Source organism: Megascapheus bottae, chromosome 6 (assembly GCF_031878675.1).
Source record: "Megascapheus bottae isolate mThoBot1 chromosome 6, mThoBot2.hap1, whole genome shotgun sequence".
In the NCBI taxonomy this organism is placed as follows: Eukaryota; Metazoa; Chordata; class Mammalia; order Rodentia; family Geomyidae; genus Megascapheus; species Megascapheus bottae.
Genome location: NC_143514.1, coordinates 68,938,914 through 68,966,753, shown reverse-complemented (window position 1 = coordinate 68,966,753; position 27,840 = coordinate 68,938,914). Strand labels below are relative to the sequence as shown.

Sequence of the window (27,840 nt, the reverse complement as noted above, 5' to 3'; positions counted from 1 at the left end):
TTTCCAAATTGAAGTACAAAGAACATAGTATAATTAAAGGTGAAGCCATTGTTGACTTTGGTTGTGACTTGTGAATGGCATTTTAGATCTTAGAAGACATATCTTTCAGGTTGCTATGTCTCCAGCCTCTACCCAGTGTGAGATTGGGCAGAGAACAATGTGTGGTACAACAACCATACTGTTCTACTTTGACTTATGGAAACTATTTTCTCCACAGATTTTTGCAGCTCAAGTGGCAGTACTTCTTTCCAGCCTATCAAGAGCCACATAACCATCCCGACAGCCCATGTGATGCCTTCTACTTTGGGGACCTCTCCTGCAAAGCCAAATTCTACACCTGCTGTACCCTCTCCCAAACTCCCTTTGTCAGGGTTGGCTGAAAGTGTGGGGATGACAAGAAATGGAGACTTCGGTGCAGTGAAACATTCTCCAGGTCTATCAAGAGATCTCATGTATCTCTGTGGAGGTGCTGGAGAAAATGGCATTGAGCAGTCCTGGTTTCCAGCAGTTGGCCATGAAAGAGAGGAAGAGATGAGGAAGTTTGATGTTCCCAGCGTGGAATCTACCCTCAATCAGTCAGGTGTGGTCGAATCACTTTATTCAGATCCCCACTATCGAGTCCACTTCCACAACCCAAGATCTGATACAAACAAAGAATTGTACAAAGTATTGCCTGAGGCCAAGAAGGCACCAGGCAGTGGAGCAGTATTCGATCGACATGGACCACAATCTAGCAGCAGCGGGATGCTCCCTTTGGGAATCCAGCCTGCTCCTGGGCTCTCCAAGCCTCTTTCCTCTCAAGTGTGGCAACCAAATCCTGATCCTTGGCATCCTCGAGAACAATCTTGTGAACTCAGTACTTGTCGGCAACAGCTGGAATTGATACGTTTACAGATGGAGCAAATGCAGGTAGAGACCCTCATATAACCTTTGTCATATAAGTTTTAATTTTGTAAAGAAAACATGTGAAGAAGTGATTTGTAGACAGGAAGGAAGGTTTATATGCTTGTGGTCATTGAATCTATTAATAGTTTAACACGGGTTGCCTGCTTGCTATTATCTAGTGACTAGACCAGATAGTGTAACAAGTAGAATTTTATTTAATTCTTAGTACCCTGGCGAGGTAAATAGAGTGACCTACCAGTTCTTAGATTAAATCTGTATAGAGTCACCAAGCTGGCAAAGCTAAGGTTTAAAGTCACCTTTGAACTTTTATAAGTTTTTTCCATGACGTCACTTCTGTTTTCTTAAAGTCCTTGTGCTGCTAAAGACTGGGAAGGAAGGGAGCAGAGCACATTCTCCTTACCTGCTTGTTAAAGACATTTTAGTTCTTGATTTGCCCCTGCTGCAAGACAAGAAATGATAACTGACCTTAGAAACTAGAGCCTTTCTGACTGGAGTGTTTAGTTGGCAGAAATCTTGCCTAAGTTCTTTCCAGTCATGCATCAGAGCTAAAATTATTTCATAAACGTTGGCTTTATCAGGCTGAACCAAAGTGAGCTTCAACTCTAGAACTAGCTGTATACTGCTCAGTGTTTTCAGGTGCCTGTGGTCAAGATCAAACCTCTCTCTCCTGTTTGTTTTCTAGCTTCAGAATGGAGCTGTCTGCCACCATCCTACTGCTTTTGCTCCATTATTGCCCACCTTGGAGCCAGCACAATGGATTAGCATCTTGAATAGCAATGAGCACCTTCTGAAGGAAAAGGAACTCCTCATTGACAAGTAAGGTGGCAAGTGGGATTGCAAGGTCATACTTCACTAAGGGCATTAAGTAAGGTCTTCCAAAGGGCAGTGTAGCAACCCCTCGCCATACTGCCTGCTGTTGTTTAGGCCCGTGCCTTGCCTTTTGTTAGGGCTAGCTTGATTGTGGCTCTCTGCCAGGGTGCAGAACCTTTTTTCTCCCAAGAGTCATTTGGATATTTATAACATCATTTTTCAGGCTATATAAATTATGAATACAGGAGAAAGGTCTGAGGGTAGTGAACAAGAAGCTTTTCTTCCCCTCGTGAATCAAGTGATTTTAAGATTTTTATTGGGCTAGCGGACTAGATATTTTCCACCACTAAGTGTTGCTAAACATAAGCATAACTTCTCGTTTTCTGTTGTTGTTGCTCTTCTGGTTCTTATCTTGAACTCAGGGCCATAGTGTGGTCCCTGAGCTTTTTTTTTTTTTTTTTTTTTTTTTTTTTTGCCAGTTCTGGGCTTCAGCTCAGGGCCTGAGCACTGTCCTTGGACTTTCTCAAGGCTAGAGCTCTACCACTTGAGCCTCAGCACCACTTCTGGCTTTTTTCTATTTATGTGGTACCAAGGAATCGAATCCGGTCTTCGTGCATGCTAGGCAAGCACTTTAACCACTAGGCCAAACTCCCAGCCCTCCCTGAGCTTTCTTGCTCAAGGCTAGCACTATACCACTTGAGCCACCGCTTCATTTGTGGCATTTTGATGAATGGAGATGAGTCTTGTGGACTAGGAAAAGGGCTAATATTGTGAAGGGATTAGTGTCAGGACTTCAGTTCTGACTTCACTGGCTTTTGCAGGCAGAGGAAACACATCTCTCAGCTGGAGCAGAAAGTACGGGAGAGCGAACTTCAAGTCCACAGTGCCCTTTTAGGCCGCCCTGCCCCCTTTGGGGATGTCTGTTTATTAAGACTACAGGTAAGCATTGGCACCCAAGACAGCATCCCACTTGTCAAAACTCCAGCTTTCCTTGCGCTTGCCCACTGTTAAATATCCAAGAGGCTAGGAGTGTGGCCTATAATCCTCCATACTAAGAAGGCTGAGATCTGAAGATCAGAGTTCAAATCTAGGTAGGCAGGAAAGTCCATCTCCAGTTAGCCACCAAAAAGTGATCAATGGAGCTGTGGTTCAACTGGTAGATTGTGGGGCTGGGAATGTGGCTTAGTGGTAGAGTGCTTGCCAGGCATGCATGGGTTCCATTCTTCAGCACCACATATACAAAAAAGCTGGAAATAATACTGTGGTTCAATTAGGAGATTGCTAGCCTTGAGCAAAAGAAGCTCAGTGACAGTACCCAAGTTCTGAGTTCAAGTACCAGGACTGACCAAAAAAATAAAAAGGAAATGAACTTGTAGATTGCTAGCCTTAAAAAAGCTCAGGGACAATGAACAAGCCTTGAATTCAAGCCCCAGCACTGGCGGTACCTCTCTACTCCCACCACTCAAAAAAAAGGGGTGGGAGCGGGGCTGGGAGTTTGGCCTAGTGGTAGAGTGCTTGCCTAGCATGCACGAAGACCCAGGTTCAATTCCTCAGTACCACATATATAAAAAAAAGCTGGCAGTGGTGCTGAGGCTCAAGTGGTAGAGCTCTAGCCTTGAGAAAGACCAAGGACGGTGCTCAGGCCCTGAGCTCAAACCCAGAACTGGCAAAAAAAAAAAAAAAAGGGTGGGAGGTTTGCCTAGTGGTTAGAATGCTTGCCTAGCATGCATGGAGACCCGAGTTTGATTCCTCGGTACCACATACATAGAAAAGCTGGAAATGGTGGTGTGGCTCAAGTGGTAGAGCACTAGCCCTGAGGAAAAAAAGCCCAAGGACAGTGTTCAGTCCCCAGGACTGGCAAAAAAGTTTATCTTCTTTTGCCTGCCTGCCTGCCTTTCTTCTTCTTTTTTTTTTTTTTTTTTTGCCAGTCCTGGGGCTTGAACTCGGGGAGGGCCTGGGCACTGTCCTTTAGCTCTCTCAAGGCTAATACTCTACCACTTGAGTCATAGCTCCACTTCCGGCCTTTTCTGTGTATGTGGTACCAAGGACTCGAACCCAGGGCTTTGTGCATGCTATGCAAGCATTCTACCAGTAGGCTACGCTCCTGGCCCTAAATACCTTCTTTATAAAGCACCCGTTGCTGTGTCCTTTTGAGGACGCTTGGGTAAAGACCAGGAAAAGGTCCACATACCTTAGTTTGGGGATCTGTTTTGAAAGGAAGGTAGATAATAAGGTCCTAGCATTGGGTAATGTTTTTTGGTGGGTAGGGAGTTGTGCGAATGTGTGCATGCACACCAATACTAGGGCTTGAACTTAGGGCCTGGTAAGGCTGAACCACTTGAACCATAGTTTCACTTCCAGCTTAGTTAGTAGAAGACAAGGATCTCACAAACTTTTATTGCCCGGGCTGGCTCCATCCCCAGAATTTCTGATTCCAGCAAAAAGTGATATTCAGGCTATTTATCCTAGGACACCTCTTAAGAATATCACTAGAGAAAGGTTTTTACTTGATGATGAAGCATTCTGTGAAATATGTCAAATAAATAGGACCATGTGAGTGGGGAACATTTTTGCTTACTGTCTTTTTGACAGGAATTACAGCGAGAGAACACTTTCTTACGTGCTCAGTTTGCACAGAAGACAGACGCCTTGAACAAAGAAAAGATGGAGCTTGAAAAGAAACTGTCTTCTTCAGAAGTTGAAATCCAGCTCATCAGGGAGTCTCTTAAAGTGACCCTGCAGAAGCATTCAGAGGAGGGAAAGAAACAGGAAGAAAGGGTGAGCTGAGTAGCTGATGGCTCTCTAAACCACAAAGGAGTTGGCAGTCAGCCCTCTCTGCCAACAACCTAGACTCTTTCTTGGCCCCGTTTCTGGAACCAGGAGAAGCCAGTTCGGTGAGACCCTTCATTGACTTCTCACACAGGAACTATCTACTAGAATTAGAATTGCTTTATCTCCACAAAACTACTAGTCAGGAAAGTTGTATAAGCCCTTACTCTCCCAAGTTGAAATCTGCTGCCAGCTAACAGGTGGAAAACCAGCTTGGGCAGTCTTTATCAGATAGCAGTGTTTTAAGATGTTTAAAATTTTTTTCCATTCCTATCTAAAAAGTAAGGGAGATTTCATGCATACAGCTAAGTAGAATTGTCTTAGAGCCAGATTGATCATTATTGGAGAAGCTGGTGAAAATCTTGTGATTCTATTCTTCCAAGTCACAGCTATCTCTAATGCTCTTGATGGACCACTTTAGTAATGTTTATTCCTTACATCCAAATCAACTAAAGCTTCTCAGATCTGTTTTTGGTCTTGAGGCTTGAACTCAGGACCTGGGCACTGTCCATGAGCTTTTTTTTTTTTTTTTTTTTTGCTCAAGGCTAGCATTCTAGCACTTGAACCACAGCTCTACTTCTGACTTTTTGGTGTTTAATTGGAGAGACAATTTCCTGCCCAGGCAGGCTTTGAACCTTGAGCCTCAGATCTCAGACTCCTGAATGCTAGGATTATAGGCATGAGCCATTGGCATCCTGCTAGAACTCAGGGCCTGAGCATTGTCCTTGGGCTTTCTCAAGGCTCGAGCTTTGCCATTTAAGCCACAGCACCCTTTCTAGCTTTTTCTATGTATGTCGTACTGAGGAATCCAACTCAAGTCTTTGTGCATGCTAGGCAGGCACTCTACCACTAGGCCAAATTCCTAGCCTTTTTTTTTTTTTTAAGTTACTGAACTCAGATGATCTTGCCCTAGTCCCTTGTGAAACTAGTACTACCAATGTGCATGACCACACTTAATTACTTTTTGTTGTTACTGTTATTGTAGTTGGTTAGGGGCTTTAACTCAAGGCATTATCCTTGAGCCTCTTTGTGCTAAAGGTTAAGTAGGGCTCTACCACTTGAGTCACAGCACCACTTCTGACTTTTTCTTTTCCTTTCTTTACTTATTTTTTGTGGGTCATGGGGTTTGAACTCAGCCTGGGCGCTGTCCTTGAGCTCTTTAGCCCAAGGCTACCTCCCTACCCTGGAGCCAAACCCCACTTTCCCTTTTCTAGAGGTTAATTGGAAATAAGAGTCTTAGTCCTTTTGTGCCCAGGCTGGCTTTGAACCTTGATCCTCAGATCTTTGCCTCCTGAGTAGCTAGGATTACAGGCGTGAACCACCCGCCTGGTCAACTTCTTTTTCTGAGCAGTTTATTGGAGATAAGAATCTCAGGGGACCTAGGTGGCTCATGCCTGTAATCCTAGCTACTCAGGAAACTGAGATCTGAGGATCAAGGTTCAAAGCCAGCCAAGCACAAAAGGATCTGAGACAATCTTATCTTCGGTTAACCTCTAGAAAATGGAAGTGAGGCTTGGCTCAAGGGTAGGGTGGTAGCCTTGAGCTGAAGAGCTCAGGGACAGTGCCCAGGCTAAATTCAAGCCCCATGACTCACAAAAAGTCTCATGGGGACTTTTGTGCTGGGGCTGGCTTCCAACCATGATCTTCAGATTTTAGCCTCATGAGTAGCTAGGATTACAGTTGTGAGCCACAAGTGCCTGTGTCATCAATTACTTTTTAAAAATTCAGATCAAGCTTTACTAGTTCTAGAAGAGGGTAAGCACCCTAAGAGCCTGAATTCCTAACAATGTCCCAAGTGGCATTGGTGTCATTGGCAGAGCAAGGACTTAGCTTCATTTGGAAATTAAGGCCAGGCACCCATGGCTCATGCCTGTAATCCTAGATACTCAGAAGGCTGAGATCTGGGGATCACAATTTGAAGCTGGTCTGGGCAGGAAAGTCAGTGAAATGCTCACCTCCAGTTAACCACTAAAAAGCTGGAAGTAGAGTTCATATGGTAGAGCACTAGCTCTGAGCACAAAAGCTCAGGGACAATGCCAAAGCCCTGAGTTCAAGCCCTAGAACTCGTACCAAGGGGGTGGGGGAGAAACATTAGTAGCCACCAACTTATTAATAATAAAACTATAATTCTGTGCCCTATCCCATTCCACATTGGTATCCTTCCCCAACTTCTCTAATATATCTCTGGATTTTTTTAATAGTGAGTCTTCTAGTACTTTTTTTTTTTTTTAGAGGGAGTAATATATGTACTGGTACATGTGTTTGAACTCTATTGCTTAGCTTTGTGTGTATGGTGGGGGGAGGGTCATGGGGCTTGAACTCGGGCTGGGTATGCACAGCCTTCTTGCTCATGACTGGTGCTTTATCACTTGAACCACAACTCTAGTCTGTCATTCTGCTGGTTAGTTGGAGATGGAGTTTCAGAGACTTTTGCTCAGTCTGGCTTTTGAACCTTGATTTCCAAGTCTCAGCTTCTAAATTGCTAGGATTATAGTTAGACACTGGTACCTGACACGAGTGTGTGTGTGTGTGTACATGTACATATGTGTATGTTTGTGCACAAACACACCGTGTACACTGATCCTGCAGCTTGACCTTGGGGCTTAGGCACTGTCTCTTGAGCTTTTGTGCTCAAGCACTCTACCACCCTCAAGTCACAGTTCCACTTCTGGCTTTTGTGCAGTTAATTAGAGATAAGAGTCTCATAGACTTTTCTGTCCAGGCTGGTTTCAAACTGAGATTCTCAAATTTTAGCCTCCTGAGTAGATAGGATTATAAGGTTTGAGCCATGGGCACCTGGCTTCTGGCTTTCTTATACTTAATAAATTTTAGACATTCTTTTTGCATTGTCTGTATTTGCTTATGCATATATACCTTAATTCTTGTTTTGGTGTCCTTTGTTTTTAGATTTGGCAAACCTTGAATGAATGGGCATTCATATTTTAAGACTGAAGCAGTGAAAATTGGATGAGCCAGGCATGGTGGCTCATACATGTAATCTAAACCACTTAGAAGGTGGTGCAGTTTAAAGCCAGTCCAAGAGAAAAGTTACACCTATGAACACCTGTAAGCCTAGTTGTTTGAAGTCAGGGACCAGGAGGATTATGGTCTGAATCCAGCCCCAGGCACAATATGTTAAGACTATCTGAAAAAAATACCTAAAGGGGACTGGGAGTGTGGCCTAAGTGGTAGAGTGCTTGCCTAGCATGCACAAAGCTCTGGGTTCAATTCCTCAGTACCACATACACAGAAAAAGCTGGAAGTGGTGCTGTAGCTTAAGTGGCAGAGTGCCAACCTTGAGCAGAAAGTGTTCAAGGACAGTGTTCAGGCCCTGAGTTCAAGCCACAAAACAAAACAACACCAACAATATTTATCTATCTATTTATATGTATATTACAAGATCATTAGACTTTTCACATGGGAACTCTCTCAGTTGTCAGTATCTGGATATCTTATTTCATCCTCCTGCTTCATAGGGAGGCTGCAGACAACAAGCTTTTATCCTTTGGATTATCAGTGCTGACAGGAGATAGAATTTAGGGAATACCACCCAGAGTTCTATACATAGATTTTTTTTCTTTTCTTTTTGAACCAGAGTGTTTGGTGGAGTCAAGGCTGACCTCTAACTCATAATCTCCTTTCTCAGCTTCCCAAGTGCTCTAGTATGTACCTTGCCTGGCTATACATAGATATTTACTTAAGCTTGGTGTGTGTGTGTGTGTGTGTGTGTGTCAGTCATGGTGCTTGAACTCTGGGCCTGGGCACTATCCCTGAGCTTTTCAGCTCAAGGCTACTGCCCTGCCCCTTGAGCCACAGCCCCACTTCCAGTTTTCTAGTGGTTAATTGGAGATGAGTCTCTCAGTGGCCCGGTACGGTGGCTCATACCTGTAATTCTAGCTACTCAGGAGGCTGAGATCTGAGGATCAAGGTTCAAAAGCCAGCCCTGAGACCACTAGAACATGGGAAGGGGGCTTGCTTGAGGGTAGGTTGGTAGTCTTGAGCTGAAGAGCTCAGGGTCTTTAGTGCCCGGGCTGGCTTTGAACCAAGATCCTCAGATCTCAGTCTCCTGAGTAGCTAGGATTACAGGCCTAAGCCACCTCGCTTGGCTCTTATGCTTGTTTTCTGCCCAATACTTTTTCCATCTTTCTTTACTGTGACTCCTATCTCTGGTCTGGAGTCTTCAGTTGATTTCTCAGTAGAGCCCAAGGTAATGGTGATAGTTAACTTACAGGCATTTCCAGTAAATTCACCTGTTATTTTATTTTATTTTTGCTAGTCCTAGGGCCTGGTCACTTGTCCTTGGGTTCCTCAAGACTAGCATTCTACCACTTGAGCCACGGCACCACTATCCAGCTTTTTGCTGTGTATGTGGTACTGAGGAATTGAACTCAGGGCTTTGTGCATGCTAGGTAAGCACTCTACCATTAGGCCAAACTCCTGGCCCTCCCCTGTTTTTTTAGAGGAATACTTGAGTTCTGCCTCCAGAGGTATGGAGGTACTTCAAGTATGGAGACTAGGAGTTGTGAGGAACAAGCTGTTCCCCCATTATTGTTTGTAACTCCCCAGTGCCAACTTTTATCTTTTGAAAACATGTTAAAATTGCACATTTATCATTCTGTTACTGTCTTTTTTTTTCTTTTCTTTTCTTTTTTGGTCGATCCTGGGGCTTGAACTCCATCCAGGCCTGCGTTCAGTCCCTGAGCTCTTGTATTCAAGGCTAACTCTTTGCCACTTTGAGCTCCATCACCACTTCTGGCTTTCTAGTGGTTATTTGGAAGTGAGAGTCTTATAGATGTTCCTGCCCAGACTGGCTTTGAACCTTGATCCTCAGATCTCAACCTCTTAAGTAGCTGGAATTACAGGGGTGAGCCACCTGCACCTGGCTCTTGTTATTATTCTTTAGGTTGATAGTTAATTCTTTTTTTGTTTTTGTTTTAGATATTTTGGAAGGTAATAAAGATTGATAGCTGTAGTCAATTTACCTTTTTTTTTTTATCCAAAATGTGTTTGTTGGGACCGTTTCCCACTTGTCTTGGTTCGCAGTGTTTTTAGTGCTACTTCCTTCTGAAGGAACATCCTTCTTTAAGCCTTGCTTTTCCTCCTGTAGGCTGGCAGAGGACAGTAGAGCAACCAATACACAAAACTACTGTTTGTGCATGGCTAAAGACAGTGGTGATTCTATAGTATCCTGGGCATTTCACATCCTTGAAGTAGGAATTAGGGCTCTGCACCAAGGCGCTTCTTCTTGTGTTTCCTCTTCTCTTCTTCAGGAGAGAGATGGAGATCCTTTGTGACAGGCATATTCTTGGGAGAAGTCGTCACAACCAGAAAGGACCTTTTTGTTTTTTAATCCAAGATTAGTCTGTTTGTATTTTAAGTAAGCTTCCAAATGATTCTAATGCAAATTGAAATGTAAGAATCTCAGCTTTAAAGCTTGGTAGTAATAGATTATTTCTGAGGTAGTAAAGCTTTGGCTGATTTTCAAAGACAAGTGGCCTGTGTCTCAGTGACATCAGTTTTTTGTTTTTCTCTTGTTCTCTCACTTTCCTTGTTCATAAGCCAAAGAAGTCTAAATACTTTCATTTTACTGAATACCTTCTCTATACCAAACATTGTGTTGGATTTTAGGGAAATGATGGTTGGCAAAACAGATATAGTCCTTCCTCAAGTAAATTATAGTCTCATTAGCCCTTACAGATGATTGCACATGAATGTATTGTGTGTAGTGTTTGAGGAAGGAGGCAGTTACCTTTCTCACCAGCACAGACAGAATGATTGTGTCTGCAATTCAGTTCTGATGCAAACCACCTGGAGTTAACATTAGACTACAGATTTAAAGCTGCTGTCCCCGACAAAATGAACTTTCTTCTGATGCCTCTATAAGTTGCCACCTATACTTCTACCCAACTGGCTACAAGTCAAGAGTTCTAATGACTCAAGTTCAGTAAATCTCTAGAATGACTCCTAGAAGTCCAGAAAGTTTTTTGTTTTTGTTGTTGTTGTTGTTGTTGTTTTTGTCGTGGGGCTTGAACTCTGGGCCTGGGTACTATCCTTGAGCTCTTCAGCCCTACCCCTGGGTCTGGGCGTTATCCCTGAGGCTACCACACTACCCCTTTAGCCACCACACGACTTCCTGTTTTCTAGTGGTTAATTGGAGGTAAGAATCTCATGGTCTTTAGTGCCTGAGCTTTGAATGGTGATCCTCAGATCTGAGCCTCCTATAATCCTAAATTAGGGATTACAGGCATGAGCCACCACACCTGGCTCAGAAAGCATTATATATATAACTATTGGATATTTTTCTTTACTTTTTTCCTTTTCCCTCCTTTCTCTCTCTTCATTCCCAGGCCACCCCTGCTTCCATTTAACTGGCAACTAATCCATGGGTTCCAATGATCTCTTCAGTTTCAGTAAATCTCTAGAATGATACCCAGGAGTCTAGAAGGCACTATCTATAGAATTACAGTTCTTGGGCTTTTTTCCTTTTCTTTTCACTGTCAGTATGTTGCCTAGCCTTGATTCATACTTTTGCACCCAAGTCATCCTTTAAGTAGCTGAAACTAACAAACAGGTTTATATCATGTGGCCAGCTTTGTTACAGTATTGGATAAAGGGTACAATTAGGGAATAAGCAGATAAAAGAGAGGCATATGGTAAAGTCTAGGAGTCCAAAAAGCAGGACTGTCTCTTCAGGAACTATCCAGAATACATATAAGTTCACCAATAGAATCTTATTACGTAGGCTCTACTCAATCTCCCCTTCCTATAGGAAGTTAGATGTTTTTGGTCATCCATTAGTTAAGATAATTCATTCTTTATGTACTTTTACCCTTTATGTAAACAAAGACATTCCCATCCTAAGAAAAATTTTTATTATAGAGCAAATTCTTGATTACTTTATACAGAAGTACTATAAGTTCCCCCCCACACACACACACACCCATCTTGGGGCTTCAACTCTTGTTCCTGAGCTTCTTTTGCTCAAGGCTAGCACTCTACCACTTGAGCCACAGCACCACTTCTGTCTTTTTCTGTTTATGGGGTATTGAGGAATTGAATCCAGGGCTTCATGTATGCTAAGCAAGTACTCTACAACTAAGCCACATTCTCAGCCTGCTATAAGCTTTTAAAAACTGCCTCAGGACTGGAGACATGGGTCAAGTAAGTGCCTACCTCAAGTGTCAAGGCCTCAGGAGCCCTTCATCCCTATCCTTGACTAGAAAATTCAGACTACAGCTTATATCCTAGTCCCATATGGCCGTTTTTGTGTGTGTGCTAATTACTAGGATTCAAACTCAGGGCCTGGGCACTGTCCCTGATCACTTGAGCCACATTTCTACTTCCAGTTTTTGGTGGTTAATTGGAGATAGGAGTTTCACAGACTTTCCTGCCCTGTCTGGCTTCAAATCTCAATCCTCAGATCTCAGCCTCATGAGTAGACATGAACCAACAGTGCCCAGCTTCCATAAGGCAAGATTTGATTAGCTTCTTATTTTCATTTGCACAATATTATACATAGCCCTGAGGTGGGAGCCAGTAATCACTTTGAAAGTTTAGAATCTTCCTAGAGGAGTGAATAGAGACATTTTTTTTTCCCCTTCCTGTACTGTGGCTCAAACCCAGGACATTACACTTGCTGGGCAAGTGCTTTGCCCCTGAGGTGCATCCTAGCCCTAGAGACAGACTTTTGATGTTTTTCTTCATAGGTCAAAGGTCGTGATAAACATATCAATAATTTGAAAAAGAAATGTCAGAAGGAATCAGAGCAGAACCGTGAGAAGCAGCAGCGAATTGAGACCCTGGAACGCTATCTGGCTGACTTGCCTACGCTGGAAGACCATCAGAAGCAGAGTCAGCAGGTAGACCCAATCTCTGGTCATAATTTGGAACAATTGGAATAAATAGGCTTGGGGAACTTTCTATAGCTTCCTGAAAGAAAAACCCCAAAGGAGTTTTCATTTGTCAGATTCACAAACTGGACGGCAGAATTTCCCCCCAGCCCCTAGTCATGGGGCTTGAATTCTGGACCTGGGCACTGTCCCTGAGCTGTACAGCTCAACACCACTGCCCTATCCCTTGAGCCACAGCACCACTTCCCATTTTCTGGTGGTTAATTGGAGATAAGAGTTACATGGACTTTACTGCCCAAGCTGGCTTTGAACTGCAATCCTCAGATCTCAGCCTCCTGAGTAGTTAGGATTACAGGTGTGAGCGACCTCGCCTGGCTAGAATTTTTTTTTTTTCTTATGTGGGACAGTACCAGGGTTTGAATTAAGGGCCCTTGCTACGCATGTGCTCTATCCTGAGCCATACCTCTAGCCCAAGACTGCAGATTTTCTCAGTTACCCATTCAGTCTTCCTTGACTTACTGACCTAAGCATGGGATCCTGTCTTTTAGCTTAAGGATGCTGAGTTGAAGAACACAGAGCTGCAAGAGAAAGTGACAGAGCTGGAAAGTTTGGTGAAGGAGACCCAAGCAAGCAGCAGAGAGAAGGAGGTTCAACTGGAAAGTCTGAGACAGAGAGATGCCGCACATTCCTCTACTAGACACAGGTAAATACCCCTGTGAGACTGAGGAACAGAGGAGAGAGCTGGGTTCTGGTTCTGCCTACCTTACTTGTTTACCTGTGTGACCTTGCCATGAATATGCAGTCTTCTTCACTTCATTTTTGTTGGTAAATAGGAAAGCTGTTTAAAGGCAGCAAATAAGATTGGAGGCTAGAACAGGGGTAGGGTATAAAACCAAATGATAGGCATCCCAAGATTGGGACTTGAACTTGCTGACACGTGCTTTTGCTCATTGGTTGGCATTCTACCATCTGAGCCACTCCTCCAACTCTAGAATAATTCTTGACTATATATATGAGATAAATGAAAATGCTTCAGGGCCGGGAATGGTCTATTGGTAGAGTGCTTGCCTAGTACGCATGAAGCTCTGGATTGGATTCCTTAGTACCACATACACAGAAAAAAGCTAGAAGTAGTGCTGTGGCTCAAGTAGTAGCATGCTAGCCTTGAGCAAAAAAAAGGGGGAGGGAGGAAAGAAGGAAAATACTTTATAAACTAGGAAACGAGGTATCTATTTTCAAAAGTGGATCTTGGCACCAGTAGCCTGTGGGTTACCTACATTTTGAACCTTATAAGCAAAAAGCTACCAGGAGCATCTGTTTCTCTTCATGCCTAGAAGTTGTTCTGTATTGCCAGAACAGGATCTGAGCACAAAACAGGGTATCATAATATATTCTCAGGGTGACTTGGGTCCTCCATTTTAATAGCAGTTTCTAAAATTGGTGACTTTTTCAGCAAGCTCTTGGGGGTGAATCCAGTTTCTAATGGATGGATTGGCTCTCTCCTATATTCAACCACAGCAGCCCTACAGATGGGCCATGCTGGAAGTGATTGTGAGAGCCCCATTCCAGGAGACCATTGATTGGAATCAGAAGTAGAGTTGGGACAAAATTGGTTGTGTCCTAGACTCCATACCGAGGAAAAAGGAGTGCTTATATTTTCTTAAATTTCTATAGTATTACATATATGACATAGTGTAAACATGTGTGATAAATGTTTGTTTTTGAAATACCAAAACAAAATACAAGCACAACTGGCAAGTAGAGAAACAATGGCACAAAGCATAGATTCTGCTACCTAGGGAAGAGAGAGACATACATTGAGCATCTCCTGTGTAGGACTCCTATGTTATGATAGATAGGACATCATTCTCAGCTATGGCTCCAAGATCCTGCTTATAGGTGTCTTTCTCCAAAAATAGAAAATAAATAAATATAAATATAAAAAATATATGTGTGTGTGTGTGTGTGTGTATACATATATATATATATATATATATGTATATATATATGGCTAAATCAGGAATCAAGACCATGCTTTTTTTTTTTTTTTTTTTTTTTTTTTTTTGCCTGTCCTGGTTGCTCAGGGCCTGAGCACTGTTCTTGGGCTTTCTCAAGGCTGGAGCTCTATCACTTGAGCCACAGTACCACTTTCAGCTTTTTTACTTATATAATACCGAAGAATTGAACCCGGGTCTTCGTGATGCTAGACAAGCACTACCACTAGGCCAAAGTCCCAGCCCCAAACCACTAATTTCTGACTTCCTAGTTCTAGGAGAAGATAACTGTCTTTCAGCCTGCAAGATCAGCAGTTTGTGGAGGATTCCAATGGAGAAGATTCACGGGTGGAATTGGAACCTTGGCAGAAGGAATGTGATTCTCTCCAAAAGGTGACTCAGGGTGTCCAGGTTATAGGGAGGGGTAGGCTGGGAAAAGGGAGAAGAGAACAGAAGGCCCTGAATTCAAGCCTCAGTACCTGCAATAATGGCTGAAGGTATGACTTAGCAGTGAAGTGCAAACCCCAGTACTACCAAAAATAAAAGATCTAGAAGTGATTCAGAGAGTACTTGAGATCCTGAGAAACAGGAAGCTAAAACTGTTCAGGGTCTCTCTTGAATAGTACAAGTGACCAGAACTCTAACCATCAAACAATTATAGTAGATAAACTTCGTTGCTGAATTTTTACCTGTGACCTTTTCCAAAGAACCACAGTATGGCCAGGTACCAGTGGCTCATGCCTATAATCTGAACTATTCAGATCTGAGGATTGCGATTTGAAGCCAGCCCTGGCAGGCAAGTCTGTAAGCCAAAAGTGCTATGGCTCAAATGATGAAGTGTTAATCTTGGGCACGAAACCTCAGGGAAAATACATAGACCCTGAGTTCAAGACCCACATCAAAAAAGAATCACAACATGTAATTGCTGTGTATAAAGTGGGTTCCACTGGCCTGTGGTCATTAGAGTTAGAGTCCCCATTCCTCTGGTGGCCAATGGATCTATACCACATTCTTCTTTCAATCTGTGTGTGTGATTGGAACATAAGAGTTGCAATAATGTGAAACTAGGTAGCCAGTATCAGGAGTGTGGGTTAGATTTCTGTAGGTAGAGCTGTCTTTGTCTTGGTCTCATGATTAAGAGTCTGTAGTTAGTGGGACTGATCACTAGATCACAGATCCTGATTGCAGCCCATTGCCTCCTAACCTCACTCTCAGTCTTCCTTGATAACTTTGCCTTTCAGATTGTGGAGAAGCAACAGCAGAAGATTGATCAGTTGCACTTACAAGTACAGGTAAGCAGGAGTCCTTGAGACATAATGATTGGACTTAATGATAGAAACTCATAGAATTCAACTAAATTTCTTTTCTATTCTCTGCTATGTGACCTTAGGAGTTAGGAACACAGAAAAGCCTCTGAATCTTATCACCGTATTGGGAGACTATACATGATAGGAGTTCAGCACAGAGAGCAATACTCACCCTGAGCAATTGAGCACAGAAGTGTGAGGACAAATGTCTGGGAATCCTGAGGCTTAAAACTGGAATGTAGGGCCGGGAGTTTGGCCTAGTGGTTAAAGTGCTTGCCTAGCATGCATGAAGACCCGGGTTCGATTCCTTGGTATCACATACATAGAAAAAATCCAGAAGTGGTGCTGAGGCTCAAGTGGTAGAGCTCTAGCCTTGAGAAAGTCCAAGGACAGTGCTCAGGCCCTGAGCTCAAGCCCAGGACTGGCAAAAAAAAAAAAAAAACTGGAATGTAGCAGGTAGAAAGGTAGCTAGGAGCTCAGCCTCAGAGGTTGATTCCCATAACCCTAGTTACTCAGGAGGCTGAGATCTGAAGTTACAGTTCAGGGATCTTGAGGGGAAAAGCCCTTGTGAAGTGCTTATTTTCAGTTAATCAGCAAAAAGCCCGAAGTGGCTTAAGTGACAGATCATGAGCCTTGAGTGAAAAAAGCTAAGAGCACAAGGCCCTGAGTTTAAGGCTGGAATTCGGATAGGAGGGATATGGTTACATGAAATGGCATGTTTAAACATAGACCTGCAGATAGTTTGATATTGTTGAAGTATAATCATGTACCACTAAACAATTGGGGTATTTTGAGAAATGTATTGAGCAGTTTCATCTCTGTGCAAACATCATAGAGTATACTTACATAAACTCGAAAATACTATGTTACTAGATTGTATCTTTGGGGGTATTTTGAGTGGGTGATGGGGCCTAAACTCTGGGCCGTAACCAAGTTCTTTTGCTCAGCGCTAGTGCTCTACCAGTTTTTTTGTTGTTTTGTTTTTTGCCAGTCCTGGGCCCTGAACTCAGGGCCTGAGCACTGTCCTTGGGCTTTCTCAAGGCTAGAGCTCTACTACTTAAGCTATAGTACCACTTCCAGCTTTTTTCTATGTGTGTGCTACGGGGGAATGGAACCTGGATGTTCGTGCATGTTAGTCAAATACTCTACCACTAGACTAAACTCGAAGCTCTACTCTTAGCCACAGCACCACTTCTCATTTTCAGGTGGCTAGAGATAAGAATCTCATGGGCCTTCCTGTCCAGGCTGACTTTGAACTATGATTCTTAGATCTCAGCCTCCTGAGTAGCTAGGATTGATTATAGGTGTGAGCCACTAGCACCTTTTTTTTGGGGGGGGGGTGTCAGTCATGGGGTTTGAACTTTAGCCTGGATGCTGTCCCTGAGCTCTTTAGCTCAAGGCTAGTGTTCTAACACTTTGAGTCACAGCGCCTTTCCAGTTTTCTGGTAGTTACTTGGAGATGAGAGTCTCATAGACTTTTGTGCTTGGGTTGGCTTTGAACCATGATCCTCAGATCTCAGTCTCCTGAATAGCTAGTAGGATTACATGTGGCTAGATTGTATCTTATGGCACCACTATCCATATATGCAGTTATTCAGTCCTTTATTGATCAAAATGTCCTTACTTGACTAAAATCATTTTAAGGTAGTGAGTGAGAGAGCCTTGTCTATCCAACTATGCTTTTAATCTTTTTGAGGTGATGGAACCCTATCAGAACATTCTGTTTAGGGTATGATGTGGTCAAGGTTACAAGTCGAGCTTAAATGTGAAAGACTGGAGCCTGGAGAGGGGCACAGTCAGGGGATTGCTGGGGGAATTCTAGTGAGGTGAGGAGGGAATGTTGTAAGGCAGCGCAGCGAGGAGAGTACAGATTGATGTGTCTTTTAAGGGGAACAGTGATTGATAGGATGTAGGGTGCTAAAGACTGGAGAAGAGCCAAAGGTGGTTCCTGGTTTCTATTTTGGGCCCGAGTGGGAGTGTTCTTACTCAAGAAATCATGAGTGAGCAAATTTGGTCAGGTTCTCTTGAGACTCAAAAAGATTTTCACACCAAACCCATGAAATGAATCTGAGGAACAGCTAAAGGCTGCAGTTCTGCCTTTGTCCATTGTGTGGGTGAGGCTCTGTGAGTAGTCACACTTGGTGAGTGCTATATACCATTCAAAAGGGTCCAAAATTTTTTTTTTTTTTTGGCCGGTCCTGGGCTTTAATTTAGGGCCCAAGCACTGTCCTTGGGCTTTTCTCAAGACTAGCACTCTACCACAGCACCATTTCCAGCTTTTCTGTGTATGTGGTCCCAAGGAATCAAATCCAGGTCTTCGTGCATGTTAGGCAAGCACTCTACCACTAGGCCAAACTCCCGGCCCAAAAGGGACTGGTTTTTGGTAGTTTTCCTTCCTATCTCTGTGTCCATCAGTTTGTAGTGCTGGTAATTAAACTCAGCCTAATATGTGCTTGGCATACACTCTACCACTTGAGCCATACTCCTAGCTCTTCAATTTTTACTTTGTTTTTGAGATGAAATCTCACCAACTACCTGAACTGGCCTAGACTTCAGTCCTTTTGGCTCTACCTCCAAAGTAGTTAAGCCAAGAGGGTTTTTGCTTGTTTGTTTCCCAGTCCTAATTTGTAAAATTTATGCTCAGAATTGAACCCAAGACTTTATGCATGCAAGCAAATGCACCGATCTAAACCTATAGCCACACATTTAAAATTATATACTTACGCTGGGCACTGGTGGCCCACACCAGTAATCCTAACTACTCAGGATGCTGAGATCTGAGGATCACAGTTCAAAGTCAGCACTGGCACGAAATTCCATGAGACTCTATCTCCAATTAACCATTAGAAAACCAGAAGTGGCACTGGCTCAAAGTAGTAGAGCACTATCGTTGAGCTGAAGAGCTCAGGGATAGTACCCAGGCCTGTTGCTTCTCTGGGGCAGCAACTCAAGAACAGGGAGGGACACACAGGGCCAGCCTGTAGTCCCCCGGAAGCCGAGCGAGATGGTAGGTATCGATGACCCAGCCCTCCCCCAATTACCGGGGAAGAAAAAAACATGCTGAGTCAGAAGCAGTGTTAACCATGAAAGCACATCAGACCTCTCTGCTGATCTCTGCTGATCTGATCTGCTGTTCTCATCCCTTTATTGTGTCAGACAATTAGTTATATACTGTTGGGGTAGGAGAAGGTGGGAACTGGGAAGAGGGCCACCGTGCTACCACTAAGGGTCTGGGTGGGGCTTTCAGGTACTGGGCGGGACAGGTGCAGGAAAGCGCTGCTTCGAGACCTGCGAAGTTGCGGGGGGGGGGGGGGGCTCAGTCGAGTCACATACACAGCGATGTCTTAGGAGAGGTATGCAAGGAGTGAATGCCTGGCCAAAGCCCTTTAATTGCTGCTGAGCCAGAATCAGGCCTCAGAGATGGAGGTCAGGCCCCAACACAGGCCCAGAGTTCAAGCCCCACAACCAACAAAACAAAACAATACACTTAACCGTGATGGACCTATTCCAGTAAATTAACAGGTGAGGTAAATTTTCTAAAATAAAGTAGATTCATTATGGTTACCTTGTATTTTCCATGGTTGTGACAACTTTTTAGTATATTGCTGGGTAGCAAACCCGAAACCTTTACATGTTAGGCAGCAAGCACTTCAGCAACTGAGCTATATATCTTTTTTATAAATTTTTTTTATGTATTTTTAAAAAATAGAATAGGAAGGCTGGGCGGCAGTGGCTCACACCTGTAATCCTAGCTAGTCAGGAGGCTAAGATCTGAGGATCAAGGTTCAAAGCCAGCCCAGGCACAAAAGACCCAGAGACTCTTCAGTTAATCCCTAGAAAGTAGGGCTGTGGCTCCATGGGTAGGGTGGTAGCCTTGAGCTGAAGAGCTCTGGGACAATGCCCAGGCCCAGGGGTAAAGTGGTAGCCTTGAGCTGAAGAACTCAAGGACAGCGCCCAGGCCCAGAGTTTAAGCCTCATGATCCACAAATGAAACAAAACAAAAAAGGCTGTGTTTTTCTTACGTTTTATTTAATCAAGTCAATTTAAGTCTCATTCTATAATGATACCAAAAAAATTTCTTTAAGTACAGGCCAAGGATGTTGACTAAACAGTGTATCACTTTCTACTGAGCACCTGCCTAGCAAGAGTAGATCCCTGAGTTCAAACCGTGGTACTATAAAAATAATTTATGAATGGGAACTGGGCACTAGACACTCACATCTATAATTCTAGCTTGTTAGGAGGCTGGGATCTGAGGACTGCAGTTCAAAGCCAACTCAGGAAGGAAAGTTCATGAGATGCTTGTCTGCATTTAACCAGTAAAAAGCCAAAAGTAGAGGTATGGCTCAAGTGGTAGAGCAAAATATCTCAGTGATAGCACCAAGGCCTTGAGTTCAAGACTTAGTACCAGCGTACACACAAAAAAAATCTTGGCATCTATCTCTATCCTGTGCACATACTTTCTAGATTTGGTGCCTGTTAATGTGTTTTGCTCCTTTTTCCATGTCTGCCAGAAGAAACATTCCATGGGATTGAACGTTTGTTAGCTCTTCAGAGTTGGGGACTGTTTGTTTGCTGTTTTCATTATTAGTACCCATCATGCTAAGAGCTAAATATTGAACTCAACAACATTTTGTCTATTTAAAAGATTATGTTCAAGCGGGGTTGCAGTGGCTGACACCTGTAATCCTAGCTACTCAGGAGGCTGAGATCTGAGGATCGAGGTTCAAAGCCAGCCCAGGCACTAAAGTCCTTGAGACTCTTATCGCCAGTTAACTACTAGAAAACCGGAAATGGTGCTGTGGTTCAAGGGTAGGGCAGTATCCTTGAACTGTAGAGGTCAGTGACAGTGCCCCAGCCCAGGGGTAAGGCCTTGAGCTGAAGAGCTCAGGGACAATGCTTAGGCCCATAGTTCAAGCTCCATGACAATGAATGAATAAATAAATAAATAATTTTTTAAAAAGTTAAGTTCAAATGCAAGATTTATGTGTGTAGCCTACAGACTATTAAGCAGATGTACTCATAAACCAAGATGGAGGTTTGAATGACAGGGTAGGATTAGGATTAATTGGGATCTGAAGTTCGATTGAAGAAGGCCTTCTAGAGTTACAGGCAAAAGCTTAAGAGCAATGTACACAAGGCAAAAGAAGTGAGCAAAAGGCTTAGACTTAGAGTGGGGCTTTGTGGATAAAATCATTCAGTGTGGTTGGATTGGAGACTGCTGGGGGTGAAAAGCAGATGGAAGTAACTAGAAGCCAAATGGCCCAAGATGTCCTGTGGAGAAGTCACCCTCCACTGGGTGTGTTGTTAAAGCCATCCAAAGATTTAAATGTGAAGTTAGAAAGCTGGGGTCTTGGCTGAGAGTGTGGCCTAGCATGCATAAAGCCCTGGGTTCGATTCCTTGGTACCACATACATAGAAAAAGCCAGAAGGAAAGCCCAAGGACAGTGCTTAGCCCTGAGTCCAAGTCCCAGGACTGGAAAACAAACAAACAAACAAAAAACCTAGGTTATTCTGAAGCAGTCTCTTTATAGCAGTCTATTTGGGAATGGGACTTAATTGTAGTCTGGCCAGACATGGTAGTGTCTGAACCAGGCTTGTTATCCCTGTTCTGTTCTACTCAACACCTTGCTATGCGGTTCAAGAACCTAGAGCAAGAAGTAACTCAAGAAGAAGAGACAAGCCAGGCCCTGAGAGAGGAGGCCCAGCGGAGAGAGACTGCCCTGCAGCAGCTACGCACGGCAGTGAAAGAGGTGAGCAACTTCCCCAGACCGCCCCATCCTGGCCTACGAGGCGAGCCCATGTGGCAGCAGTCCCTACTGAGCTTTAGAACAGAGCCAGGGTTCTGTACGCTGCTTCATCCTTTATGTTACAAAGGCTCCATGGCCTGTGTTAGAATGGCCAAACTGCCAGGAATATTTTTCATATTTGGGAAATCATTCTTTCTCCTTTTGTCTTCCTATGGCCATAAGTGTGTGGGGTTAGGGAGGGAGGATTCTATAAGACTGAAGGAGCTAGGCATGGTAGTACAGCACTTAGGAGGCTAAAGCAGGAGTATTGGTTGGTAGAACCAGTACAAACCACTTAGCCAGACCCTGTCGCAATCCCTTCTCATCTCTTCCCCCAATAAATTGGGTAATCCTCATGCAGTAAACAGAACTGTCAGCAGGGGGCCACCAAGTTCAATGGCCAAGTGCTAGGATTGTGGCCCAGTGTAGGTGGAGGCCTGGGAATGCTGTTCAGTCTTTAAAATGGAATAGGTGGAAGAGAGTGAGTAAGTTTTCAAGACAAAGAAAGGAGACATGTGAAAGCTTATCAGTAAAGCCTAAGTTCACTGAGGTGAGAGTTTGAAAGGCAAGATGTTTTCAGCTCTAGATTCTGTAGTCTCTCTTCTTTAGCCCCAGACCCAGCAGCCGCTAGTTATATTGTTTTCTTTGCCTCTATATTCCTGTGACAGCCTGTGATCAGGCTGGCTAGTGGCCACTTTGTCAGGGTGGCAGGGAGAGATTGAAACCAGTGTCTTCTCAGATTTCACTGTTCACATTAAGCCATCTCTAATAGCCTGGCTAACAGAGTTGGCTGAGGGACTGGCTTCAGATAGAGTTCCTACGGCGGGAGTGTCTTCTCTGAACAGAAACCTGGAGGCTGATGAGTCAGTGTAGTAGGGAATGGCTTCCCCTCCCATGCTGGACCCCTTTGGGCCCAGCCTACCCCAGGAGGAACTGAGTCTGATATGGAGGTGTGGAGAGGGGGTGCCAAGCCTGTTGGTAGGGTTGGGTGGAGAAGAGGGACATTGCCTGTGACTCATTCCCTCCCTTCCTCATGTCTCCACACCCATATGCAGCACAGGTACTTTGACTCTCCCTGGGCCTGGGTTAATGTACTTACCCATATGTCTGCTCAGCTCTCAGTTCAGAACCAGGACCTGATTGAGAAGAACCTGACACTGCAGGAGAACTTGCGCCAGGCCCAACCAAGTTGCCCACCTTCACCAGACACAGCCCAGATGGCCTTTGAGCTACACCAGGAATTGGCCAGTTGTCTTCAAGATCTGCAGGCTGTCTGTAGCATCGTGACGCAGAGGGCCCAGGGCCATGACCCGAATCTTTCTCTGCTCCTGGGCATTCACTGTGAGTCCTTAGGCCAATTGGGAACCTGTGAAAGAAAGGTCTTCCTTCACTCGTTCCCATTCAACTTTTTTTTTTTTCATCTCAAAGCTACCATCCTATCCCTGGGCCAGAGCGTTGTTCCTGAGCTCTTCAGCTCAAGGCTACTGTCCTACCCTTGAGCCAAGCCCCACTTCCTGTTTTCTAGAGGTTAATTGGAGATAAGAGTCTCAGGTCCTTTTGTGCCTGGGCTGGCTTAGAACCATGATCCTCAGATGTCAGCTTCCTGAGTAGCTAGGATTATAGGTGTGGGCCACCGACCCCATCCAACTTTGTTGTGAATAGGGCACATAGGTCTTGGTGCTGGCCTCTGGGAGTTTCTTTTGCCAGTCTTGGGGCTTAAACTCAGGACCTAGGCACTGTCCCTGAACTTCTTTTGCTCAAGGCTTGCACTGTACACTTGAGCCACAGTGCTGCTTCTAGCATTTTCTGTTTATGTAGTACTGAGGAATTGAACCCAGGGCATCATGAATGCTAGGTAACTAACCCACATTCCCAGCCCCCTCTGAGAGTTTTTAGATTTCACAAAGTGTTAGTTCAGTATTTTGTAAACAGGAATCTTTTTTATTATTTTTCTAATTTATTGTTCTTTTAGAAGGGATTTACCTTTAGCAGGCCTCAGTCTGCAAGTTACTGGCCTGCTGCCCCTAGCTTCTATTCTGTAATGTTCTAGGGCTGGGGTATAAATCACAGAGTACTTGGTTAGCATGTGTGAGGCTCTAGGTTTACTCCTCCCCACCCCCCACCAAATTCTATGTCTCAAGATCATGGACCTCTCCATATTTACTCTCCCCGGGAAATGTCTCCCAGCTGTCTGCTGACTCTCTCCAAATGTTCTCTGCAGCCACACAGTACCAAGGGACTCCTCTAGATTTGCAGAAGCCAGAGGTGATCAGGAGGAAACTTGAAGAGGTTCAACAGCTACGCCGGGACATTGAGGACTTAAGGACCAATTTGTCGGACAGATATGCCCAGGACATGGGAGAAAACTGTGCCACACAGTGAGGACTGCCAAGTGTGGTGCAGACCCTATCCCTCAGGGAGGACCTGGGCTGCTGAGCCCAGCAGCTACTGCCGACTCAGCTGCTCCCTGACAGCAGTCAGAGGGGAGGGAAGAAGGGGCCTGCTTGTTTCACACTGGCTTTGCCTTATTGGGTTGTGTTAGTTCTGTTATCTTAATTCACCCTTTGAGAGAGAGTTACTAATTAACTTTTGTAGGTTCCACTGATAAGCCCTCAGAAACTGTTCCCAGCCCTGGGCTGTTATCAGGTCAACAAGCTGCTCTCCCCTCTTCTGTCCTCCAGGATGGATCTACATTCATTCCCACTCTATTACTTGAACCTGCTGCTGATGCCCGTAACTCACTTAGAGGGGCCTGGAATGGCTCGGCAGAGGTACCAATCTTTTGAGAATTCTCAAGTCCCATGTGCCAGTCTTTCTGAGCATTGAACTGGCTCTTTGGATTTTCTCAGGTCCAGTCCTGCTTCTTCCTCAGGGCTCTTGTTCTTACAGAAGCCTCTAGGTGATCTGTTGATTAGCAAAGTACCCACTAGGACTGGGGGCTCAGGGGCTACAGCCAGGGTTCCTTCCCATGCTATCTGTACAGGAAACCTCACTCTTCAGCAGCCCAGGAGCCCTGGCCATATGGTCAGCACAGCCTCTTTCCCCTTTGTTCTTAGGCCTTCCAGGTAGCTCTTTTCTTGGGCTTTGAGTGCAAATCTTTCTCTGTGGTTCTGGTCCTGGGCAGAATTTTATGCCAGAAGGCCACAGGGCACTAGTCAAAGCTGCTTACTCCTTCCCCCAGGGCTGTGCCAGCCCTGTGATTTGTGCCTCATATTGGGGAGCGGGGGAGGGCCCTTTCCCTTTTCTGCTTTGGTCTCCTTAAGAGTCAGCTCTGAGAGTTCACTTTCAGTGTTTCCTGGAGGTTTGTTTCTCTGGGGCATTTACTTTGTTTTGTTTGTTTTGGATTTTTTTTTTCCCCCTTTGCCTAGTTCAGAAGGCATCCCACAGTTGTTAGTGTCTGGTTGTTGGCCAGCCCCAGGCCTCCTCTAGATCTGGAGCAAGGCCAAGCAGGGGCCATGTGTGTGTGTGTATATGGGGAGCAAATCAGTTCAGGAGCCCACAAGCAGCCATGACAGCTTTTCACAAACTTTGGGCTGTTGGCAGCATCTTGGCCCTCACTCCAGGGACTGAATGAGTCTCCTTAAGTGTTTTTACAAGTTGGTGTTTTATTTATGGAGTGACTTATCCCTTCCATTCAGAGCAGCCCCACCCAGCTGGCCATCCATCCCCTCAGCAGCTCTGGGCTCCTGCTTCCTAAAAGCAGAGCTGCCTGGTTGGCCTCCACCCTGGGTTGGGAGCCCCACCACCATGCTCACGGGTATTTTTCCTTGTAAAGTTTATAAGCAGTTATTTATATGCATCTTTGCTATGTCAACTGATTTGTATTGCCTATTTTGATTACAGAATAAAAAATTTAACAGACGTTTGTTTCCTGTGTCCTTCCATCACTCCCATACCTCTGCTCTGCTTGTTTTTCACTTGTGAGAGCCAAAGGCTGAGTTTTTAGTTAAGTTCCCAACAGCAGCAAGGAAGAAGCTTTGGCAAGTGTAACTTGGTGCTCTTATCTCTGACACTGCTGCTGCTTTTTCTGAGGACAAAGTGAAGACACTCACCCACACCACTTTGGGCAAAGCTACCCTGAGTCATATCGCAGGTTGACACCGGAAAGTTTTAGCAGGCCTCTCAAAGAGGAAGTCAGAGACCTCTGGGTGTGTGTGGCTTCTGAGGAAGTGTTTTCCTCAGAGCCCATTCAGGCACTGTTTGCTTAGATTGCTTGAGTTCCTGGGCTCTTACCAGTCTGAGCTATAGTCTGGAGAAGGGGAGACTTCTGAAACATTGTCCAGTCCCGCAGGAACCTAAGGCTCCAAAGTTGGGCAGGTTGCTGAAGTCCCCTCTGGCCCCTCCCACCACCACCCGGTTTCTTGAGATAGTAGCCTAACTGAAGCCTGGAGTTGGGGCCATCCCAAATCCAGCTGTGGATCTTGCCTTTGCCTCCTCACTTGGCAGAGCTTTTCCAGCTGGCCTCTTGCCTGGGTCTCCATCTGGCTTTTGGAGGGCGTGGCCCTGCTTCCTGCCACCACCCTTGTCTAATCCTGCCCGAGCTGACTGGAGCTTTAGGGAAGTTTTCTTGCAGCTGCTTCTGCTTCGGTGTGCCTCCTTCCCAGAACCCCAAGCTAGGCTAGATGATGGGGCCTCTTCCTACAGAGCAAGTGACCGATGCGCCGGAGCCCGTGATCCCTGGAACCCCGAACGTTCCTCCCGCGCCTTTCCTGCCATCTGGCTCTGCCCCCCCCTCCTCCAGTCCCTGATCGGCGAGGGCTGAGAGGGCGACTGCACGGGGGTCCGGGACTAGTCCACAGTGCCTGATTCCTGCTAGAAGAGGAGGGGGGCCCCGGGGTGCGGGGCGGGGCTTTGCGGGCCCCGCCTCCCCCTCCTGCGCAGCCCATTGGTCCCGAGAGCGGTGACTCGCGGGCGGAGCAGGAAGGAAACCGCTCCCGAGCGCGGCGGCGGCGTCGTCCCGGCGGTGCAGCTGCCGCTCCCACCATCTCCTGGTGTATCTGCACGTCCGCCCGCCTGCAGCATGAGCGGCCTGCGCGTCTACAGCACCTCGGTCACGGGCTCCCGCGAGGTGAGTTTGCGCCTGGGCCCTCGCCGGCGGAGGGGCGAGGGCCAGCTCCCGACGCTCCAAACCCGGAGCCCCGGTCCCGCCCCCGCGACGGAGGCAAGCTGTGGGCAGACGTGGGTCCCGGAACGAGGCCCCGTCCAGAGCCCGCTCACTGGGCATCCTGGGTCCTCCGCAGCCCAGGCACGAGCTGGGTGCCCATCCCCCACCACGGGGCCCCCGAACCCGCCCTCATCACACCCCCCTCCACTGTGCGCGCCCAGCGCCAGGCTCTCCTGGCCCCGAACTTTCCCTGACTCCTCTCACGCCCCATCCCTAGTGGTGGTCCCTCTCGTCCAGTGCCACCCCAAGCCTGATTTGTCCCACTCTCCTAACTCCCTCCCTAGTGGTCAGAATCCTCCCCTAAGAGTGGCAGGGGGGCAAAAGCTTCGTCACATGTGTCCAGAGTTCCCACCATAAACCATTTAAACTGCCTCTTAACCCTACCCATGCTCTGCCCCTAGATCAAGTCCCAGCAGAGCGAGGTGACCCGCATCCTGGATGGGAAGCGAATCCAGTATCAGCTAGTAGACATCTCCCAGGACAACGCCCTGCGGGATGAGATGAGAGCCTTGGCAGGCAACCCCAAGGCCACCCCGCCCCAGATTGTCAACGGGGACCAGTATTGCGGGGTAGGGGCCAGGGGCTGGAGGTGGGAGCGTTGGGTTTGGGGACGGGGAGTGTTGTCAGAGGACTGGACAGAGCACGTGAGCTCCCTGCTGCCCTCTAATGACCATCTTCTCCCCCAGGACTATGAGCTTTTCGTGGAGGCTGTGGAACAGAACACGCTGCAGGAGTTCCTGAAGCTGGCCTGAGCCTCCCTCAGGAGCAGGCCAGTCTCCACTGGACTCCACACATCTCCCCACAGACCTTGCCTGGCCTGAAAGGACCTTGTGACCAACCCCCTGCCATTCCTAACCTGACCTTGGAGTCCCTCCCCCACCTGACCCAGGCCCTCCTCCTCCCTCTTTATAGCGCCCTTTCCATTCCAAAGCAGCATTCCTTACCCTCTAGGCTCAGAAATTGTCTCAAACTACAGCCCCAGTACTGGCTGGCTGTCCCACAAGGCCTGGGGCTGCCTCCCTGCTGGCACTGGCTGATGGACACTTCGGTTGGTTCCGTTAACCAGAGCTCTGCCAAAGGCCCTGCAATCCCCCTTCTGGGAACATCCTAGACACAATTAAATGCCCATTCCATTGGCACTGTCTGTGTGGTTGTGGCCTGGATCCCTGCTGCTGGTGGAGATTGTTGGTG

The 27,840-nt window shown here is 45.8% G+C and overlaps 2 protein-coding genes and 1 pseudogene across 4 annotated transcripts in view; 2 read left to right on the top strand and 1 right to left on the bottom strand.

The window, feature by feature from the left end:
* Cep85 (centrosomal protein 85) overlaps nt 1–25,897 on the top strand; it is a 40,560-nt gene extending 14,663 nt beyond the window's left edge. For 2 of the 3 annotated variants that reach the window (XM_090335504.1, XM_090335505.1), the window contains 11 exons: nt 218–909; nt 1,589–1,722; nt 2,538–2,655; nt 4,309–4,494; nt 12,252–12,404; nt 12,944–13,098; nt 14,689–14,782; nt 15,631–15,681; nt 21,342–21,449; nt 22,601–22,826; nt 23,707–25,339. In XM_090335504.1, the coding sequence (XP_090191630.1) occupies nt 218–909; nt 1,589–1,722; nt 2,538–2,655; nt 4,309–4,494; nt 12,252–12,404; nt 12,944–13,098; nt 14,689–14,782; nt 15,631–15,681; nt 21,342–21,449; nt 22,601–22,826; nt 23,707–23,867 (2,078 nt within the window). In that variant the 3' untranslated portion in view covers nt 23,868–25,339. Of the gene's footprint in view, nt 1–217; nt 910–1,588; nt 1,723–2,537; nt 2,656–4,308; nt 4,495–12,251; nt 12,405–12,943; nt 13,099–14,688; nt 14,783–15,630; nt 15,682–21,341; nt 21,450–22,600; nt 22,854–23,706; nt 25,340–25,858 lie in introns of those variants that run through there. The other variant, XM_090335506.1, reaches the window with a different exon arrangement.
* On the bottom strand, nt 9,600–9,852 carry LOC150062284 (small ribosomal subunit protein eS27 pseudogene; annotated as a pseudogene).
* Nucleotides 25,898–26,407: 510 nt separating the features above from the next.
* Nucleotides 26,408–27,788, top strand: Sh3bgrl3 (SH3 domain binding glutamate rich protein like 3). The gene is made up of 3 exons (XM_090333853.1): nt 26,408–26,553; nt 27,051–27,218; nt 27,336–27,788. Exons 1-3 carry the CDS (start codon nt 26,506–26,508, stop codon nt 27,399–27,401), a joined length of 282 nt encoding a protein of 93 aa, XP_090189979.1. The 5' UTR covers nt 26,408–26,505; the 3' UTR covers nt 27,402–27,788.
* Nucleotides 27,789–27,840: the final 52 nt, after the last annotated feature.